At 45.2% G+C, this 20,867-nt stretch overlaps 1 protein-coding gene across 2 annotated transcripts in view; it reads right to left on the reverse strand.

Annotated features, from left to right (window-relative positions):
- ADAMTS3 (ADAM metallopeptidase with thrombospondin type 1 motif 3) overlaps positions 1 to 20,867 on the reverse strand; it is a 57,160-nt gene that overhangs the window by 36,149 nt on the left and 144 nt on the right. Inside the window, exons 2-4 of one of the 2 annotated variants that reach the window (XM_042026943.1) lie at positions 20,072 to 20,099; positions 13,890 to 14,290; positions 713 to 869 (exon numbers count right to left, since the gene is read on the reverse strand). In XM_042026943.1, the coding sequence (XP_041882877.1) occupies positions 713 to 869; positions 13,890 to 14,290; positions 20,072 to 20,099 (586 nt within the window). Of the gene's footprint in view, positions 1 to 712; positions 870 to 13,889; positions 14,291 to 20,071; positions 20,100 to 20,867 lie in introns of those variants that run through there. The other variant, XM_042026944.1, reaches the window with a different exon arrangement.

Below are 20,867 nucleotides of genomic sequence, written 5' to 3' on the forward strand. Positions count from 1 at the left end.
GGGAGAAGGGACTGAACCCACCTGGCTAAAACCTCCATTCAGGGAGTTTTGACCTCCTTTCAGAGGTCTCCCCTGAACCTCCTCTTCTCCAGGCTAAACCCCCGCAGATGCATGAGCTAAATTGGAATGGCCTTGTTGGGGTACCCAAAGCCAAGCACCTCCAGTTCTGTCCATTGTATGTACTTCTTTTATATCCCAAACCCTTCCCAGTCCCAACAACATGTGAACACAACATAAACACAGGAATTCGAGAAGCCGAAAGATACTGAAAGAAAGGCAGAGCACTGATGAGAGCAGAGCTGCTCTTTCATCCTGAGCCCAGAGCCTCAAAACCCCTAACCTTCACTATGCAATGCCTTGGCTTGTGAGGATTTGTGAATTATTAAAAAGACATACAACCAAATGGATTAAACTACACGATGATAATTATTCTCAGACACGGTAATTATTCTCACATGGACCAACCACATTATCTTCAAGGCAGAGGGGAATCCTTGGATGTGACAAAATATATCCTATCAACACAACTGCCTTCAGAGCGCTTTCATTGCAACCAGGAGAAGGAGGAAAACAGTAAATTGGCACAATTTCACTGTTACTCAAAGAAACAGGACCCAAAATTTAAACAGGAGTTATACAGCCTCCTTCAGAAGCTTCCATAGGCTGAAGTAACCTGGAATAGATCTGCAAGCAACCCCACGGGGTACTGTACCTTCTGTGTGGACATCAGGGAGCATGTCAGTGGGACGCTGCGCTACTGCCGACCGCCTGTACACCATGTGGATTCTTCCCTTCTCCTCTTCCATCTGCTTTCCTCTTTCCAAAGGCTCAATGAAGTATTCATCCTCATCAGTTCTTATCATTCCAGCCTGGTAAGGGAGAGAGAAAACATGTCCATACGTCATTTTAGAGCCTAAAGACCCAGCCTGAGGATCTAAATACAAATACCAGGAGGGATGAAGCACAAAACACTCAGAATACTACTGTAACCCATACATTTCTTTTCTCCCCCCCAAAATTTCACCAACAAAAAGAGCTTGAAATTTTCCAAATGAATCCAGACAAAGGGGCAGAAGCAGGTTTTGCATTTTCAAGTGAATCCTCCCTGTAAGCTGTAGTGCCAACCCAGTGCTTCCTTCCCCCCAGCCGGAGAGATGTGCAGGGAGGTGCTCGGAGCATGTATTTTTCAAGGCTCCCTTGGAGAAAAGGCTGTGGTGGATTTTCAAGAAAGAAGTATGTAGTGGAAATCTTTTTTTTTTCCACAAAAGCACATTGATGGAGCAATCCAGGAAAGCAGTCTCCAGTCTTGGAAGGCTATTAATTTTACTGCTTTTTTCTTCAAAATTAACAACATTCAAAATTTCCATCCACTGAAGGAGGCAGGTTGGAATCCTTCCTACTACAGAGTTCTCTAGAGCCGTCCTCAGGACTCTGTGAAAATGGGCAAGACAACAGGAGCACCAAAATCCAAAGGCAGCCTTTGGGGCACAGTGGCTGGAATGAATCTGCCTGTTCCCAGCACCATCTCAGCCCTGAGGCTCAGGGAAGTGCACTGACTCCTTGGCTTTCCTACAGACTCGCTTCTCCCAGAGGAGAATCCAGAAGAACCCCTGCCCAGGTCCCATCAGCATGCCATCTGCATCTACCTTGCTCCCCAGTATCTGTATCTGTCTAAATGACTTCTGAGCATTAATTCCTTTCATCCCTGCAGTTCTTCCCATCCCCCTCGATTCAGAAGAAATGGTGCACAGTGAACAGAGGGAATTCTATGGAATCAGAGAGATGCAAGAGGAAGTGCTGCTGGAGTTCATAATAAAAGGCAACTGGGAGCAAGGCCAAACCCAGTCTGGCCCAAGCAGCCCACCTAGGAGGGTTTCCCAGAGGACACCAAACCTTATATCCTTTACTGGACAATCCGTGGATAAAGCAAAACCTGGAAAATACTTTTTTGTTTTTCCTTCAAAATGTAAAACATGCAGATAAGAATAAGGGAACTAGAAACAATATAAAGCCTTGAGAAAATAACCTACAAGGGCAGGTTAAACTAAGGAATCACTTCCCGAGCCAAAATCAACAGCACTTAAGAGGGAACATGATTCCCTATAAATATGCATGGCGTGTTTGTAAGGAAAGAGACCTTCATTCAGGGAGCACAACGGAGAGCTGTGGAGTGTCCATTAATGGCCACATTTACCTTCAGTATTAAACATTATGGGTGGGATTTCCAAAAGTATTTTAGGAAGTCAAATGCCCCGTTTCTAGCAGTTTGCAGTACGGGCGAGGCAGTCAATTCCCAGGTGAGTTTGGAAAGGCCACCCTCAAAACTTCAGGAAGTTTGTTCAGCAGTCACACTGATGGCCATTATCGAGTGCTTCTAAAAGTGATCACCAGAGAGCAGAAAAGGCTTTGGGCTGTTAAACCCATCCTACCATCCCATGGTCAATGCCACCAGGTCAGAGGACGCTCTCACGTTGTCCTCCCAGTCTCCATCCCAAACGCTGGTGGTATCTGTATTTTGAACACCTTGTGTTCTTTTAAGACACAGAATCTCCCACAGAGAAGACAATGCTATAAGTTATGTTTTTAAACTGTCCTTAGTGCCTTTGTACTACAAAGAAATAGTTTTTCAAACGCTGATGTGACACCCTGGGGAACCGAGGCATTAATTAGCAGCCACTTCTCCTAAGCCAGCTCTGAACAGTAAGGGAACAGATTTGTAAAGCTGCTTTAAGCAAATCAGCAACACATTATGGGAATTCAAGATGCACAGAGCTTCCCTGCATCTCTCTACATGAGAATCTTCGTTTGTATTACAGACATCTTTCATCTGTCCCAGGATCTGCACATCCCTCTGTCATACGAAGTAATTTGGAAACACCACGTGCTGCGTCTTCACTGGGAAGAGCTGAAATAGGGGAGATTATAAGCTTAAAAAATTGAAACTTAACATCACATTCAAGGCTCTAAATTAATCTCCAAACAGAGCAGGCTGTCAATAAGTGGAAGCAGACTAATAGGCAGGTTGGAGCTTGCTCAGCAGCAGGAGGCTACATGAAGTGGTCATCCTTAGTAAGAAAAAAATCAGGAATATACACCGGGATCTAAGGATGCCAAAATCCCCTTCCCCTCTGGAAGGAGGTTCCAACTTGTGACCCTTCAGTCACACACAGGTGCAAATACAGAGTAATAAAGCTGCACTGTGCTGTTGGACTCTACCTAGAAGGGAAGCATGAGAGGATCACAGCTCTCACCAGCGTGAAGCAGGCACGTGTGAAAGAGTCAGGCAGCTGCTTTCCAATTCAAGGACACAGAAGGATTCAGTGGGAAAAGGAAGAACTACCTGTGTCCTGTTTTATGGAAGAGACTATGCTCAGGAGGATGAACCTGCTTGCTTCAAAGAACAAGATCAAATCCAACACCTGCATCAACATAGGAAAACACAGTGACGGGTCTGTACATGAAGAATTTCAGAGCCTGGAGATTTCTCCAAATGTTTTCTCTTCCCCCTTCCATTCTTCAAAGCCTGCGGTGGGGCAGAAGAAGCCTTTATTTGACCAAGGGAAGCCGAGTATCCTTCACTCTCATGAAGACCAACCAAGGTTTAGTCTACCCAGCGAAGAGGGACTCTGCCGTGGTCTAGTTTCAACTTCTACCTGCATTTCCTACGAGCATCCATCTGTGTTTCCCACACAGAATCGTGGAATCATGGACCGGTTTGGCTTAGCAGGGACTTTAAAGACCAACTTGTTCCAGCCCCTGCCATGGGCAGGGACACCTTCCACCAGACAAGGCTGCTCCAAGCCCTGTCCAACCTGACCTCAAACACTTCCAGGGATCCAGGGGCAGCCACAGCCACAGGTTCTCTGGGCAACCCGTGCCAGGGCCTCCCCACCCTTACAGGGAAGAATTTCTTCCTAATACCTGATCCAAACCTTTCATCCTTCATCTTAAGGCCATTGAAACTAAATTTCCATTCTGTGGAAACGAAATGAACCAACCACCCCTCACACCTTAAAAATTAATGCAGAAATACATATCTGGAGTATATATGAAAGATAAGAACTGCCCCAAGTGTCAGAATCAGGACACCAGGATCAATTCTCACTTTGGGCCACCCATTGATCATTCAGCTTGTAGTGAAATCTCTTACAAGGCTCTCCACATGTGGGAAGTTCAGTTCAGGAGGTTTCCTGTGCCATCCCACATTGTTTCAGCCAGTATCATCCTTCATTTCTTCATCCACCAATGCCTGCACTGCAGCAAAGGATTCAGCAGTCAAACCAACACAAGGCTCTGCCTCCCAGAAAACACTTCCTTCTCACCATTCTATTGATGGAATTGGAAAACATTTCCAGGGCTCTCCCCCAACTCCTTATCCCTCCTTTTTTCCCTGTTGGACAATCACAGGTGGCTGACAGCTCTATCCTGCCCCTACCTAAATAGAAGCCCTATTGAAAAGCATCAAGAGCTCTGTGTTCCCTCAATTTAATATCCCAGCCCCGGCTGAGCAGACACTGCCTCCTGCCAAGACAAACACCTGGGACCTGGAACGGGGAGGGGGCAAGTTCTGGAGACAGCCCTCCAGTCTAAACTTCTTAAGGAGTCGATAGAAACATGCTTTTATAAAAGAGGTGCTGCCTCGTCTGAAAACACCGATTCAGCCCCAAAACACTGCTACCTTTCACCCTCACTGTTGGCTTAAGGTGGGTTCAGTTCGGTGACTGTGCAAAACCTGCGTCACACCTACCTGCTGCTCCGCTTTCCAATCCAAAGGCAAAAAGTTTTTGGAGTTGCATTGAACACTGGCTGATTTATTGGAAGAAAAATAGAAGCAAAGAAGGATGCTTTGCCTGCAGCATATTTCCCTTCGCTGGCCTCCCCCAAAACTGAGCCACAGTGGGTGGACACTGATTCTAAGTCTGTGTAGCTCCAGGGTTACACCTTCAGTTCCTTGGGTGGATGTTATTTCCCATGCCACATGGGTTCCATATTTTGGCAAGAATCAACTGATTCTCTGGATTTCTTTTCAAAAATCCTCTAGAAGCTTCTGCAGTTGTTTAGTTTGCCCATGATGCTGCTCTTCAGTTCATGCCAGTGGCTCACCACCCTCACAGGGAAGAATTCCTTTCCAATATCCCATCTAACCTGCCCTCTGTCAGTTGAAGGCAATCTGCCTTGTCCTGTCACTCCAGGCCCTTGTCCCAAGTCCCACCGTGCTCACAAACCCCAACAGGTCCCGGTCCCTCTGGCAGGGAAGGGGAAAGGCATCCAAATGGACATACTTCCCTCCCTTCACATCTTCTGCATGTTAAAGTATTTATGGCCTCGACATACTTGGCATATAAAGAAATACTACACATTAGAGGAATGCTGGAAAAAAGTAATATTGCAGCACTGCGTACATTTTGGAGAAACAGATGTTATTGATCCAGTTGCCGGGTGTCTACAGAGAGGAGGTCTGCAGATGAAATTCCTCCTCCTCCATGGATGGGCCTCCAGTCTCCACAGAGGTGTCTGGGCTTTGGGAAAACACCACGGTTTTGGGATAAAACATCCCCATTTACTAACCCTCCAGCTCCAGCACCCTTGGAGTGATTCCCAGAGGAGCAAGCAGAAATTCCACAGCTCATTTTCCCTCTCTGGAAGACCAGTGTGATACAAAATCCGTGTTCTAGCCCATGTTTTATCCTGGCCATGCATCTCAGAATTAAAGCAGGAGCTCCTGTATCATTTTAGGCTCCATTCTTGAAGGGTGTTGAACACAGGCAGCACAGAGTGTTGAGATTTCTCCTACTAAGCACATGCCAAAAGTGAGACCGCAGTTTTTAGTAACATTAAACCCATTTTTTAATCAAATGAAAGATTCAAACAGAACGTACCACTCGAGTCTCACAGACACCTGAATTATTAACACAGCACCAGTTTGTGACTAATCATTAATACCAGATTTTTAAATCAAAACAAAAATCTTCTGCAGCTACCAAGAGAAGTCTTATTTGTTCAGAAGATTCAGAAACAGGATGAAAACGCAGGAATGTTTAATATCCTCTTCCAAACTATGGGCACAACTTAGAAGCCACTTAGATAAGCTCCTACTAAAATACTGGAAATCATCTGCCCAGAGGAATAGAAGTCTCTCAACATACTAATTGATACCACTTTAAAGAGCAAAAGGCATTTGGAAGAGCCATCAAATTAACCAAAATCTTGTTGAATTTGCACAGAAGAAAGGAAAATGTCAGCATTTACTGGGTCACTGCAGTGGACTGGAATTAAGGTTTTTAGTCCCCTCTATAAACATCCATAAGAAAATTCCTTTATGCTGAAGTTTCTCATGTTTGGTTTTGATCCAAATGCTGGGTTTTCTTTTTCCCCCTTTCAGAAAGTACAAGAAAACTCAATGGAAGCCCTTAAGAGTTATATGAAAGCAGAGAGAAAAAACAAACTTTGATTTTATGTGGAAAAATATGTCTCTATTTTTTGTTCTTGGAAAACCTACCAGGATTCATTTTAACAGCAAACTGCTGCATAGAGCTGGCAGGCCGAATGCTTTGTCCTTAAAGAAGGAACTGTGGGTTTAAAGTATCAGTTATTCGAGAGTGAAAAGTATGCATGGAACATGCTCCGAGCAGTCAAGCACCTCCCTGATCCCAGGGTCTCTGTAGAAATATTTACTGAGCACAAGTTTTGTCTTTGTGTCAGTTACAGCAGGTCTTTGCTAGGAACTATTTCATGGAGAAATGGTACAGGAGACAGTACAGCTTGCCAGTTCTGCAGTAAACGTGGTGTTTTCCCAGCTCCAGAAGTCATGGGATGGCACCAGTCATAGATTCCTCTAAAAAGTGGAAAAGAAAACAAAAAATGAGGACATCTGAGAGCCTTCAGAGAAGGGGAAATGAGACCTTCAAGTGCTGAATACTCCAAAAGTGTAAAGCGAATAAAATAATGCCAAAATACGATGGTCTCATGATCCGGACGTCAGCAGCACCATTTCTACTGTGGCACACAAAAGAAATCCTGATTTATCTGCTGCCTGTACACAAGTCATGAATGATGCTGCAGCATCAGCACTCTTCCAAGGTAACAGAAAACTCAGTCCAAACTATGCGTGAGCAAGAGTCATCTGCTCGGAAAGAAGTCAGAGAAGGAGAGAAAACTGATGCAGCTTCCTCTGAATGGAGATACTTTGTGGATCAAAAGCTAGGAAGCACCAAAGCTAGTAATATTTCCATCAAACTCCTCATTTTAAATTGGTTCTACATCCTTGCACAAAGGAAAAAAAAACTATGGTAAAGCCTCTCAAAGGAAAAGGAAAAGTGGTTTTACACCTTTGGTTAGGTTAACACCAAGAAAGTCAAATGACAAAGGGATTTTTATGAGGTAGGGAAGCTGATTTATTGTTGCATGATTGTAATTTATCAAAGTTCTCAGCCAAGTAGCAGAAGCACTTGATGAAAACCAAGTATCTGTTGAAAACAGAAGTGAAAGCAAAGGTTTTTTTAATGGGAACAACAGTGCCGCACTTTATCCATCGTTTCAAGAAGCTTCTGATGAAACACAGGGGCCAGAGGTGGAACCAACTCACTCTTCTTCTCATGACTCTTTCAGAGCCTGCATGGGAGCATAATGTTTAGAGTTGCAGTGTGACCCTCTGAGAAAACTAAGAACAGGAAAGAGCAGACAAACTCATTTTCTCAATGACCCTGCACAGTATTTTCTCTCCAGTCCTGCTTCCTGCCCCTTTGCAAACCTCAGACCATGTGCCTCGCAGGCCAAGTTCCAGATCCAAGTTCGTACAACACTGAATAAACATGAAACATCAAAAAAGCCATTGCTGAATATGGCTTCTGTACCTCCAGCCTACCAACTGCAGTTACAAATTCAGCCCTAACTCCACCATCAATGAGAACTTTGAGAGAGGCTACAAGGATTGAATTCTGAGAGCATTGACTATTTCAGTATCTGTTTACTTTCTTTTCCTGGGACACACACTTTCCCACAGGTGACATGTGGAGGCAGGACATGAATGAGGAGTGAGAGCCCAATTCATGCACTCCGTGTGTGTTACAAGAGTCCGCACAAGTTATACAATCTGGGATTTATTACTAAAACTATAAAAAAGGGCTGTACTTAGTCATTTTAATAAGCTTGTGCTATTTTATAAACTGTAAGCTGTGAGCCTCTAGGAATCAGAAAAGTTAAGAAGCGTCTGCTGTTTTGGGAACAAAGAGGAAAAATCCAGAAAGGAAATTCTTTGTCCAAGTGCCCTAAAAGCAGTGTTTTGTGAAAATGCATCGCCAGGACTACAAGGTGTGATTAAGTAACAGCTACAAAAGGCATATCCAGAGCAGCACCCAACCACCTGCCCTTTGTTCCAGACCATTTTTAACCACATACTGACCTGTAACAGCAGTTCCAGCCCCTAAATATATTGCTTAAAAGGGAGGGATTACATGTAAACCCATGCTTTGCTGTACAGAATGGTTTTTCAACATCAGAAATAAACTATAAATAAAAGTCTGAAGTTGTAGCAATCCAAGTGGAGACTTTTTATGAAAAGCCTCCAGGCAGATTCTCTCCAGCTGCCTGTTCCTAAACCCTTTCCTAGGGGATGTTCTCCTCACCTCACCTCACCTCACCCACACCAGACTGTGAAGTTTCTTATTTAACCTTCAAATATTGTCTCCAATCTAAAAACAGGGAAAAAGAGACTAATAACAGCGTTAGGCTTCTTAGCATCATATTTTCCACTCGTGGCTGTGTACCACATGCACATTTTGCCCAGCCTGGGGTAGTTGTTAAGTTCACAGCTCAGGTGTTCTGGGCTGTTTCTGTTGATTGTTCCAGAGAGGCCCCAGGAAGGCCCCACAGGGAAGTCCTCCTTTTCTGGAAGGCACCTCGGATGACATCACAGGTCACTCAGATGCCAGCCTGAACTCACAGTATCTCTCCTCAGCTGGAGGGTGAGGAATTCCGCAGAACTATCAGAACACACGGGATTGAGTCTCCTTTCATCCTTGCTTTCAATTATCTGATAACCTGCTGCCACCTGCTTCTCAACAGAGGATAAATAGTACAACTTTAATTTCAGTTACCAAGAAGTGCCTAGAAATGCTTCCTATGAGCCAAAAAGAGCTAAACTACCTCCACCTTTTTGAAGAGATGCAGCTCACAGCTGCATTTATAGTGTCCAAAGCCTCACTTTCCATGTCCAGAGCTCCATTTTTATGATCCAATCAGTCCTTAGGGTCCAAGACACATCTCGAGTGTCCAATCCCTCATACACAGGGTCTAAATCACACTTTTAGACCTAAGAACCTCATTTTTTGAGTACAAACCCTTACAAGTTCCAAACGTCCCTTCTGAGGTCCAAAGGCTCATCTTAAGGGGCTGAAACATAAATTTTAAGGCCCAAAGTCTGTGTTTGAAGGTAGGCAGGAGAGAGGTGGAGACACAAGGGCTTGGAAATGAGGCAAACCTATCATTAGAGCAAACCTGGCCCTGTTAAAAGAATTTATAAAAACAAACAAGAATAAATAGAGCTTGAGCAACCATCCGCATAAACTTTGACTATGCTCCATGAAGTAAGGGTGAAGTACTCATTTCCTTTGAGTGATAATTCCAGGGAGAAGCCAACCAGACATATAAAAGAATTCCTAGATTATATTATTTTACACTATATTGACACTTGACTTCAGTCCCCTTCGCCTCCCTTCTCAATCAGTGCTCCTCCCCTCCGTGTTTTACTCAGGAAGCCCCAAGTCCTGAATAAGGGAATGCATTTTCCCAAGTTTCTGGAGCTCCTGAACTTTGAGAAATCCTCTTTACTATGGATTACTACAGCTGAGGACTCTGTATTAGCCTGTGGGAAGTGCTGCACAGCAGAGAGGTGACGGGGATGAAGTCCAGCTGCAACCCATCACGCCCAGTTCATCAGTCCTGCCAAGTACAGAGAAACGCCAGTGGTAAGAGCAGGCACAGCAGGTCATGGGAGTTCATGGCAAGGAGGGAATTACTGTGGGAAGAGCGCAGTAGGGCAGGGGAGCAGGAATATTGGAGCGTTAAATCAGCCTAAGACACTGCTGCCATCTGCCCAGAGCGGCACGCGGCCAGAGCCGCTTCCATCTCCCAGGGTTTGTTCTGCCTTCCCCTCCCAGAAAGTCCTGGATGCCCAGACATCCCCTTGACCACAGCCTCCACCTTGGACTGGAAGAAACCTCCAGGCCCGAGGGGACAGTCCCACCCAGTCCCAATCTCAATGCCAATCCCAAACTCAGCAAGAGTTTCCGATGTGCTACAACCAGATGCTCGGCAGCAATTCAAGCGTTTGTCTCCAAAATGCTATTCCAATACACTGGGATAAAGCACCATCGGCCGCTAGAAAGACGTATCTCCATTTAGGAACTCTGTCTTGCCAGCTTGGGGGAAATCATGCTGAAACAGTACATTAGAACCAACACAGGAACAAGAAATAAGCCTTCATAGCTCAATCCTGATGAAACAATGGTAATAAAAAAGGATTTGAAACAAATCGAAATGCCCTGAAACTCCTTGGATCCCATATGCCCCAATTCCTGCAGATTTTTAAAGCTTTTCTTGAACCAAGTTTAAAGCCTGTGCAGTTATCTCTAGTCTGAGATACTCCAGCCCGTATTTCCAAAAGATTTGCCAAAGGAAAGTAGCTGTGAACATGCATAGACACGTTTCCTCACGTCTCCATATCCTTGGAAAAATGGATGGCAATAAGCAAGTGAGGAATAATCTGTCACAAATGACAGATCTAAGCACATTTGGGTATTTTTTTTAATTCTTGATGGTTGGACTGTCTTCCAGGATTTTGCTGGTTTGGCAGGCAGATTCCTGAGCATCTTCCCCTTGCAAACAGCTGTACTTCACACGACCATATGCTGCCCTGGGCTTGAAGGCCACGGAATTTCAATAAACAAAAATACTTCAAATAATTTCCAACAAACAAAAAAGAAGTCACATTTTACTTGGAATCTGAAGTCAAAGATTAAAGGTTCATTGTACTGGGCCCAGGCCTTTCATTTAGAAATGAGCAAGGTTAATGCTCTAGGAGAAACAGAAACCAACATTGCCACTTGGCGTTGCACAGATGTGACCATAAACCAGATCCCAGCTCAAACACAGGACACACATCTACAGAAACATAGTTCAGAGTGGAAGTACAAGCTAAAGGTATCACACACCAGAACCTGCTCAGAGTTTGTTATGAAAGCAGGAAGCTAACTGAGAAACTGAGATGATTTTCCATATGACAAGAGGCAGAAAGTGTTTTAAGCCACTATTTCTATATGTTACGCTTGCTGCCTTCTCTCTATTTACAATCTAAACCATTTGTAGTGTTTTCTTGAGGCTGGCACCTTCCACTCCTGAAGGATTCTGACAGTAAGTACTGCTATTTTGACCAAACAACAGTGGAAATACCCAGCAGAAACCTGTGGAAGCACCAGCTTTCTGACACACAGCGAAGAAGACAAGAGCCAGCTCCTCCGTGACTAATGAAGTGTTCTTCTGCCATGACAAGTGCAGGCACATGCATGTGGGTTTTTTACATAAACAGGGTCATTTCCACGGGAGATTAAGCAGATGTGAAGATAGGAATTTTCAAAATTGATGGCACACAGACAACTTCCACCGCAAAAGTAGATATGTAAACTATTTCAAAACAAAAGTATTCAAGTATTTGGGGGTTTCAGTGTAAGTTTAGATTCAGGAAGAGACTGTGGGCAAAATCTTTCTTTACTAGTGCAAATGCCAATTATTCCACATATTTACCATCAAACAATCAAAATTTAGCACCAAATACTCTTTTACTTATGATATTAAACCTCTTCTACAAGCTATACATTGTGCAAACTGCTACCCCAGTGATTCCCTTTGCTTTCTCTCCAAGATTTCAGAACCTAGCTGGCTACTCTGGAGAGTGTCTAAATTCCTTTGAAGTCGAAAATAAATCCTTCCAACACACACATGCCCCTAGAATTTCTCACTCTTGTTCCAGTTTCTGTTAAGCCATATTATCTCACTCTTCACATCGTTAGGATACACTGAGGATCAAATATTCTAGCTGGATTGAGAGACACACAGTACAGCAACAGAGAGGCCAGAGATGGTAATTGCAAGTTCCTTTTGCTACCCCGGGAGATGCTGGGAGGGAAAAACCATAAAATAAATCTTCAGGATTATTTATTTCTTTCACACTCACATGATTAGAGCTCCAAGAGATGTTAAAACCAGCAAAGGTTGAGATGAACAGAGAGACAAAAGTGACCCAGGAGCATTTACCCAGTACTCGTCAAAGAAAAAGCCCGTGTTCTCCTACTCCAGTCCTCAAAACCAAGAAAAGCACATGGAGTGTTATGGGAAAAGAGGGATACATTCCACTAGATCAGGTTGCTCCAAGACCCATCCAACCTAGCCTTGAACATTTCCAGGGACGGGGCAGCCACAGCTTCTCCGGGCAACCTGTGCCAGGGCCTCACCCTCTTCAGCATAGAATTTCTTCCCAGTATCCCATCCAACCCTGTCTTCTGTCACTGTGAAGCCACTCCCCCTCCAAAAGTTCCCCTCTGGCTTCATTTACCTGAAAACACACCACAAACAGCTTGCCAGACACATGGCAATCTGTGACGGAGCTGCTACACTCCTTAATCTAATTCCATTTAATCCAATTTCTTGTCTTCACGTGCTGTCTCAATGCAACAACTTCATTCAGGCTTACTGCCAAAGTCCAGCTGCCAGTCCCAGGGTCTCATTCATCAGAACGATTCTATTGGAAGCTACATCTAGCCAGGCAGGGGTCTCCTTGGCCTTTGTAAACACAGTACACTGGCAATAGATTCTCCAAAAAAACTCACCAAAAGCCGCCAAAACACACCAAACTGACATTAGTTATCACCTCTGGTGCAACCACTACCTGTATTTCCTTTCACTAAGCAAGGGAACTCAAGGAGTTTTGGTGTGAATGGGGATTTTGAGCCATTTCTGCAGTTACTCCCACAGGGACTGCTGCCCGCTGCTGAGGTGGGAGCTTTCCTAGCCAGGACTTATCTCAAAATGGAATCAAATAATGACCACGTGGCAGCTATGGGAAATGGGAAACCCACTTCCAAGAAAGGACGCTTGTTGCAGACTTCTTCATGTGATTCCTGTCCCAAACAGCAGGAGGATAACCACAACATTCATCTCCCTGGATGTTGCAGGCATGTTCCACCAGTGCTCCTGCGCCTTATGGAGCACAAGGTGAGTATTGTTGGCTTTCCCTGCTGCATGAGCGAATCAATGAATGGTGTGTGGGCTCCATATATGCTCAGCCTTTCATTCTGGGATTTGGGCATCTGCTCAGCCACAGGGGAACTCTGTGTGTCCACAGACAGATCGAAAACAAACCCGTTACAGATGTGAACCACTCAATTCTTATGTGACACCTCCTGATGAAACAAAACTGCATCTAAGAGAACAAAAAGTATGCTCACTTTATAAATGAACCCTTTAAAAAAACTTAATGCTGCTATTCTTGGATAACAGGGCATGGATTTTGGTACCTGAGAAGCAATGAGGGATGATTTGGACACCAAATTCTAAAGTCAGTTAACAAAAGGCCACCTTTTAAGTCTGAAAATGTCTTCATTATTAATTTTCCTGTTTGTAACACCTAATGTAAATAAAAAGGAAACCAAACAATACATAGGTTTGATTTCTCTTTCACAAACCTGAGACATTAAGAACTTTGCTTATCAATATTTTCTAAGGGATTTAAGAAATGAAGTTCTGTAAATGACATCATTAGCAAGGTGTAGTTAAAAGCAACAAAAGCTGTGCACAAAGTGTGCCACGAGACACAAGCGCCATGAAACCAGCCTTACCAGACCATCACAGTTGCTGATGGCCACTGCAGCTCCGGGGATGTCCGTGATGTCTCCCACGTAGGCACAGTTGGTCCACAGGGGCTCTCTCTTCCATAATCGCTCTGCACCAGCTCCAGTCTGAGTTGTGTTACCACCATGGTTCCCAGTCTCCACAGAGTCTTCGTACCACTCCACCACGGCCTCAGGAGCCACTAAACGAGTGTTGGGTTTCAGCCGGAGATGGAATTCCCTCCCAAAGGCAGTGACATTGAAATACAGCTGTCTGGGGCTCTGGGATGCCTCCCGCGTCGATCGCCGCTGGTGACTCGCCGAGAGGATGGTGGACACGTAGCTTCCATCTGCATTGGTGCTAACTGGAATCACTAACCCATATGGCCTCGGTCTGCTTTTTCGGAATTCTGCCAAGAGACACACCCAAAAACCAAACTAAAATAAGAACAAGAGCGTGGAATGAGCCCAAGGACTGAAGGACCCCTCTGCCTCACACGTCCCCTTCCAAAAATCCCAGTTTAGGATTCCTGTTTGAGCTACTAACATGGGCAAATGTAAGGCACATTGTCACTGCTCCTCTTTTATCATGGAATCACAAAATGGTCTGGTTTGGAAGGGACCTTCAAGACCATCCAGTGCCAAACCCCCTGCCACACCACCCTCCACTATCCCAGGTTGCTCCAAGCCCCGTCCAATCTGGCCCTGGACACTTCCAGGGATAAGGCAGCCACAGCCTCTCTGAACAACCTGTGCCAGGGCCTCACCACCCTCACATGGAAGAATTTCTTCCTATTAATAGTTATTATAAAAATGATTTTCCTAAAACTCACAGAGGAAAGCCTGAAATATTCACTGACACTTATTTGGGGAGTTTCCTGTGGGTTTCAGGTTTGCTCAACAGCCCCAGGAGAGGCACAGACCCTCCTGAACTCTCCTGTAAGAAATGCCACACAGCTCTGTTGTACACCTTACACAGAACTTGCTCCTGTGGCAGGACTTCCATCAAGGTTTTGAAAATGAAGTGCCAAGCCTGGGTTGTAAGCACAATTTGCTTACAGATTTCTCAGGAAATAGGCATAGGGAAAAAAATCCAGCGGATCATATGCTGCTAGTAAATTAATACATGTCAGCACTTGTAAAGGCAGTAGCTTTTCCCTCTACAAATCTCCTTAGCCAGCAACTTGCTATTGCCCTTCCTCTGAGTAACAAAGATCAAAAACAATGAGAAAATCTAATTATCAAAAAACCCACCACAGATCTGCACGATTTGACCCTAAATCCTGCACTTTAGTGCAGCTGAGAGAAGCCATAAACCCACACTGTTGGTAATCCTGGAGGAGCTCAATGGCACAACTCTCAGCTAAGGCAACATGTCTTCAAGTAATTTCATACCACTGGAAAACAAATCCATTCAAATGAGTTTATCTTTTCGGTGAGACCTCTGTAATCTGGGAGCAATCAGGATACTTGCTGTCCGATTTTCAGGCTGTAAGGGAAGGACCAGGTCAAGCTGTGAGCCACAGCACTGCTCTGAATGGGTCTGAGGCCCAAGTCTAAGCCTGTGTATTTGACTACGTGAGAACTAAAAAGACATCTTGCACAAAAATAGTTATTCCCTACTCCTCTCTTCCTGGGAGAGCTGGTGAAAGCAGTATCAGAGTGATATTACTGACGATTTCATTTGAAAAGCTGCAAGATCAGACAGCTCTGATGTTAGCGCCGAGTGCCACTGAGAATTCCTCAAATAAATATACTAAATTAAGTGAGCTAAATTTTACCTGCTCCCCGTGTGGATCACACTTGATACGAGAATTAACACAGGAAAAGCTCAGTAGCCAGTTCATCTCTCCAGGTAGCAAAGGCTGCTGGTTTTAAGAGACTCATGCATTCAACGAGTAACTTCAGTAGGAAAACGTTCCTAATGGCTTCACGGAACTGTTTTTAATATTCTTTCAGCCAATTACTGAGGAATCTGACAAAAAACCAATGCATGGTACTAGTAGAACACACACATGTAAATTCCTGCACTATAAATATCTTAATATACAAATACTATATCCTAGGAATGTGAAAAGTCATTTCCAAGCCCATTGGTACCCCACACCCTACAGTCAGCAGCCACAGGGTGGGTTTCAGCAGCAGCCAACTCCACCTATTTTGCCATACACCCACAAGACCAGGTTCTAAAACTGGCATCCTAATCAGGCCATTATCCTTAGGATAATTCCCATTTAAAACACTGGGAATTCTGAGCCAGGCTTGTTAATCTGTCTCCTTAGAGAAGGAACCAAATTAAAACTCTAAAGTCATTTTTAATAATTAGACACCAGGCCATGCCCAGGAGACAGAGCTGCGGGAATGTACATTCTAACTGGGTCAAAGTAAAAACACAGATCCTCACATTCCCGGTGCTTCAACACTGGGATTTCATTCCCAGGCTGACATTATGCCTTCTACCTCGCTGAGATTCCTCGTGGCTTGTTTTCTTTTTTCTTTAAAGCAGGAGGTTCAGTGCCAGAGACCACAGTCTGGTGATCAAATTCTGTGCTCACCGCACAACTGAGAAACTGCTCTGCACATCTTGCAGCAGAATTCCCACATTTCCACAGGCTGGGGGAAAAAAAAGAGGCTATTTTGCTAATAAGAGCATCCAGCTAGCCCCAAGAAGGTAGGAACAAAGGGTGGAAAATAAGAACTGTCAAGGTTTTGAGCCAGCGAAAGCCTTTTCCAGAGTCTGTAAATGCTGAGCTAGAAGAGGAAATGCCTTTTGTTCAAAGGCAATTAAAATTAAATGGGACATGACTGAATCCCAAAGACATCTGAACTCCTCCGCTGACTTACATTACCCTTTTTCCACAAACTGCACGCTCTGAGGAAATGCTATCCCAGCTGTAGGTGTTCCCTTTCCTAAGCTAAAATTTCAGAGTTGATCTGCTCTGCTAATTCAAAGCTGACAGTGCTGATCAGAGCAAGAGGAAAAGCACTTAACTGTAAATTTTCTTCATTTTTTAAAAAATCTGGCCTTAAAATGCTGCTCCAGTTGCACAATGTTTAAGTTGAAAGGAAGCACTTAAGAAGGAACATCACGTTCTTTCATTGTGTGCCAAAACAAAATTAGCTAGAGAATGCCTCTGAAGAAAGCTGTCCGGGCTTTCTTTCCCCTCAAAAACTATGAAACTGCAGAATTAACACCACGGGCTCACAGGAGTTGTCTGTGCACTGTACAACAGCTGTGGTCAATGGAGGTTTGAAAATCCTAAACTTTTTTTGTCACCTACATTTAGAAAAACAGTATTTTTTGTGCATAAGATTCTGCAAAATACATTGATCAAAAATCGTTTTGGTGGTAGTCCACAGCAGAATGCCAAATGCCTAAACATCCACTTGAGAAGACTTCAAAGACACAGTCGATGTGGAAATCAGTGGCATCAATGGAAGAGGAAGAATTTCTCAAAGTTTAAATTGTTTCTATGTCTAAACCAAACTACCCAAGAAAAGAAATTTGGGGGGACTCGTGGTAATATCCCACCCACATGGCCCCTGCACAGGGCTCTATTGCTGAGTCCCAGGCCATTCCAGAATGTCACAGAGGGATGACCAGCAATCCTCCAGAGCTTCCCAATTCCCCATTGGAAGATGCATTTGGATGTGGCTCTAGGGTCAGGAAGCTCAGGTACCTCAGCAAAAGGACAGGATCTAAGGTGACATCTCCAGAGCATCACCATGGAATTTTCTGCCTGGAATTCACAAGCTGTGACGCGACCAAACTGCGGATGGCAGACATCCAGCTCTGGAGTGGAAGTACCGGAGAGAAAACAGTTACCTGCGGCTATAGGGATGAAGAGGACAGTGTTTTCATAAAGAGACTGTGCCATGTTCTGGGAGATCACACTTCTGTCCCACAGATAAGCACAATGGGATGAACACAGAGCTGTTCTGGTCACTTCGCAATGCGATGCTTAACAAGAGAAGATGGTGTGGAGACAACTGGACAAGCCCAGCACGGCTGTGCCATCAACCCTCTTCTGCTTCATCGTTGGCTGGTGGCTTCCAGAAACGACAGAGCAGTTTCGGTCCCTCTCAACAACCTGGATCACTCCAGAACTACCGTTGGCTCTCTGGCTGCCTTTAGGGGGCAGGAATGCCCAGAGAGAAGACAGGAAAGGGGGACAGATTCCTTGAGAATTCCCACTCAACTCTGCACCTGAAGAGGGATGAGGCTGTGTGGGATCTGGGCATTGTAAGTTGGCTGAATGAAAGCAAGGAACTGCAAGGAGAGAGGCTGATGTGGGACACCTCTCTGGTGTCCTCATTCCTCTACTTCACTGCCACTTGTCTCAGGGATACAGACAGCTCAAGAGACAGCGTGGTGGTTTTGCAGCCTCTGCACAGCTGCAGGTGCTTTGCAGGTGCTTCCTGCAGGCGGTGGGGCCCAGCCCTGTTGTGTTACAGGTTTCTTCCAGAAGTGGCACTGAGCAGGGACAGAGCGCTGCTGCGTGGGAGGTGAAGGTGCAGCACAGCATCAGCACCTTCAGGCTGAGTGACACGGAACAGCTTCCTCCTGACAGCTCGCAGGCACTGCAGCACATTGTGCATGAACGCAGGTAATTAAGTGTGCTAATTTGCTACCCCTGTACTGCGGCCTGTGATGATATTTAACAAAAATAAACCCCTAGGTGCCTTAATCCCCCTAAGTGACTTTTCAGGCTACAAGAAAAGATCAGCTGCTGACAGCAGCCAGCCCTGGGCCAACTCAAAATACACAACACCAACGCAAAGCAGTACTTTGAGGGGACTCAGAAGTAGGACAGTGCATTTCCAGGCAATTCCAATGCAGGTTTTACCTCCAAGTCATTAAAATTCCCAGCTGAGTAAGCCATAGCTCAAAGTTGTGGCTGCCCCATCCCTGGAAGTGTTCATGGCCAGGCTGGAAGGGTTTTGGAGCAACCTGGGATAGTGAAAGGTGTCCCTGCCCACGGCAGGGGGTTTGGAATGAGATGATCCTTCAAGTCCCTTCCAACCCAAACCACTTTAGGATTCTATGGTTCTGTACCTTTTGAATCAGAATTTACAGGATCAAATTCAGCCCCAAATGTTCCTGGCTACAGCAGTGCCAGGGCCGTGGAAGAAAGGAAGGACAAGAAGTTATTTTCCAGATTCAGGAATTCTGCCTGATGTACTGTGTAATTTAAAAGACACATTCCTATATAGCTTATGGTTTCTGAAATTCAAATACAATCCATTTCTCCTGGAAAGGACTAGAAATAAAAGACAGGATCAGCATACCACTGGAAAAACCATCTGTTTGCCAGTTAGCTTTAAATGTACCTCACTGTCTCTGTTCCCATTATTCATAGATCCCGGTGGAAACCAACCTAAGTCCAGAAGCTCACAGTGCCAGAACTGAAGTTGAGACAAGGCCTCCAAAATTCACAGAAATGCTTGAAATTCTTTTCTGAACAAAACCTGAACCAAAACCTCAGGGTTGGAGGTCCAACGGCAGCTGGAAGCAGAACTGCCTGGGGTCCATTCCCACTGCAGAAGAGCTCCAAAGAGCACTTGTGTGCAGGGACACGCGCTCTACCGGAATGGTAAAAGGCTCATTTCACACTGGGTAAGGGAAGGAGCACTGAGAATGCCAGCTTCCACATCCTTCCACTACCTCGTCCATCCTGTGGAGCGCCCAGTTACCAGTTAGTCTATATTAACACACATCTGAAAATTAAACTGTGGGTGCATCCTCCCAATTAAAAGAAGCTTCCTGTCTTTGGGAAGAGTTCGAGAGGCTGAAGTCTCAGTAAGAAGCAACCCATGGGCACAAACAGGCACACTTCCCTTCAGCACCCTCATGTGCCATTGACCCTGAACTCGCTGCACAGCACCTTCTTACCCAGGTCTATCAGTTTACAAGGCAACAGTGACCAGCTACAGATTTTATAACATCGATTGGTTTGTATTTCGGAAGGGAAGCATAGACACATAAAGATGCAAAACCGCAGCACGAGAGCACATGCAAATTCAAGCCATGCCATGTCACTGCAACTACGAACACTTCTGGGTGGCAATGGTGGGGGGTGCGCAGGGAATGCTTGCCTGCATACAGATCATTTCCTCAGAAATAACTAGTCTTTGAGCTTACTTCTTTTATTTCTGTTTTGACAGCAGGAATAATAGCTAAAAAGACTTACCTATTTGGATCTGCTGTTCTTTACCAGCCTGCAGAAGAGAAAAGAAACACATGCGCAAAGTTGTTAGTGTAATTACTATGCAATGGGGGATGGCAGAAGGCTGAAAAATCACTTGGTCTGTGCTGCACTGTTTTATATGTTTCTGCATTTGGTTTCCAGGGATGGCAGTTCTTCCTTAACTGAATGTTAAGCTGTTCCCACCAATATACTAACTGAGTCCATAGCAAGTTTAACATAAATAGAGCTGCTAAGCAATCCTGATTCTGAATGACCCATTCTACATATCGTGACACTGTGCCAAAAAGTAAGTTTGGTGGCCAAAGCAAGGATTTAACAGCAGGAAAGTGAGGAGCTCCAAGAAGCATGGGTGCTGGGGCAGAGAGGAAGCAGCGAGCTGACAGCTCATTGTGTCTACGCTAGAGAATAGGAAAGCCAACTGGACCACAGTGACCGCAGGGACGGTAGCAATGACCCGATGTCACGGTCAGCTCACTGCTTGGTACTTGCTCTTGCCAAGGTTAGGGGACCCAGGGGGATAGGGTCCAGAAGGAAGGGACCTAGGGGCTGCTGCTGCAGGACCCAGCCTAGCCCGGGGATGCCGTGTCGGTTCCAGGCTGCTTGGATGCAGCGGTCTGCAGCACAGAAGAGGGCAGAGAGCCGCCCGTCCACCTCAGCCTCTCCTCGCCCCGAGCCGGTACCGCCCGCGGACCCCGGGGGGACAAGGAAGGACCCTGGGGGACAGCGCGGAGGCAAGGGGAGGGCGGGTGTCCCCGCACTCCCTCCCTCCCTCCCTCCC

The sequence above is a fragment of the Corvus kubaryi genome, unplaced genomic scaffold, assembly GCF_017639235.1.
Source record: "Corvus kubaryi isolate FWS band 111438036 unplaced genomic scaffold, C.kubaryi_AGA036_p1.0 37292, whole genome shotgun sequence".
In the NCBI taxonomy this organism is placed as follows: domain Eukaryota; kingdom Metazoa; phylum Chordata; class Aves; order Passeriformes; family Corvidae; genus Corvus; species Corvus kubaryi.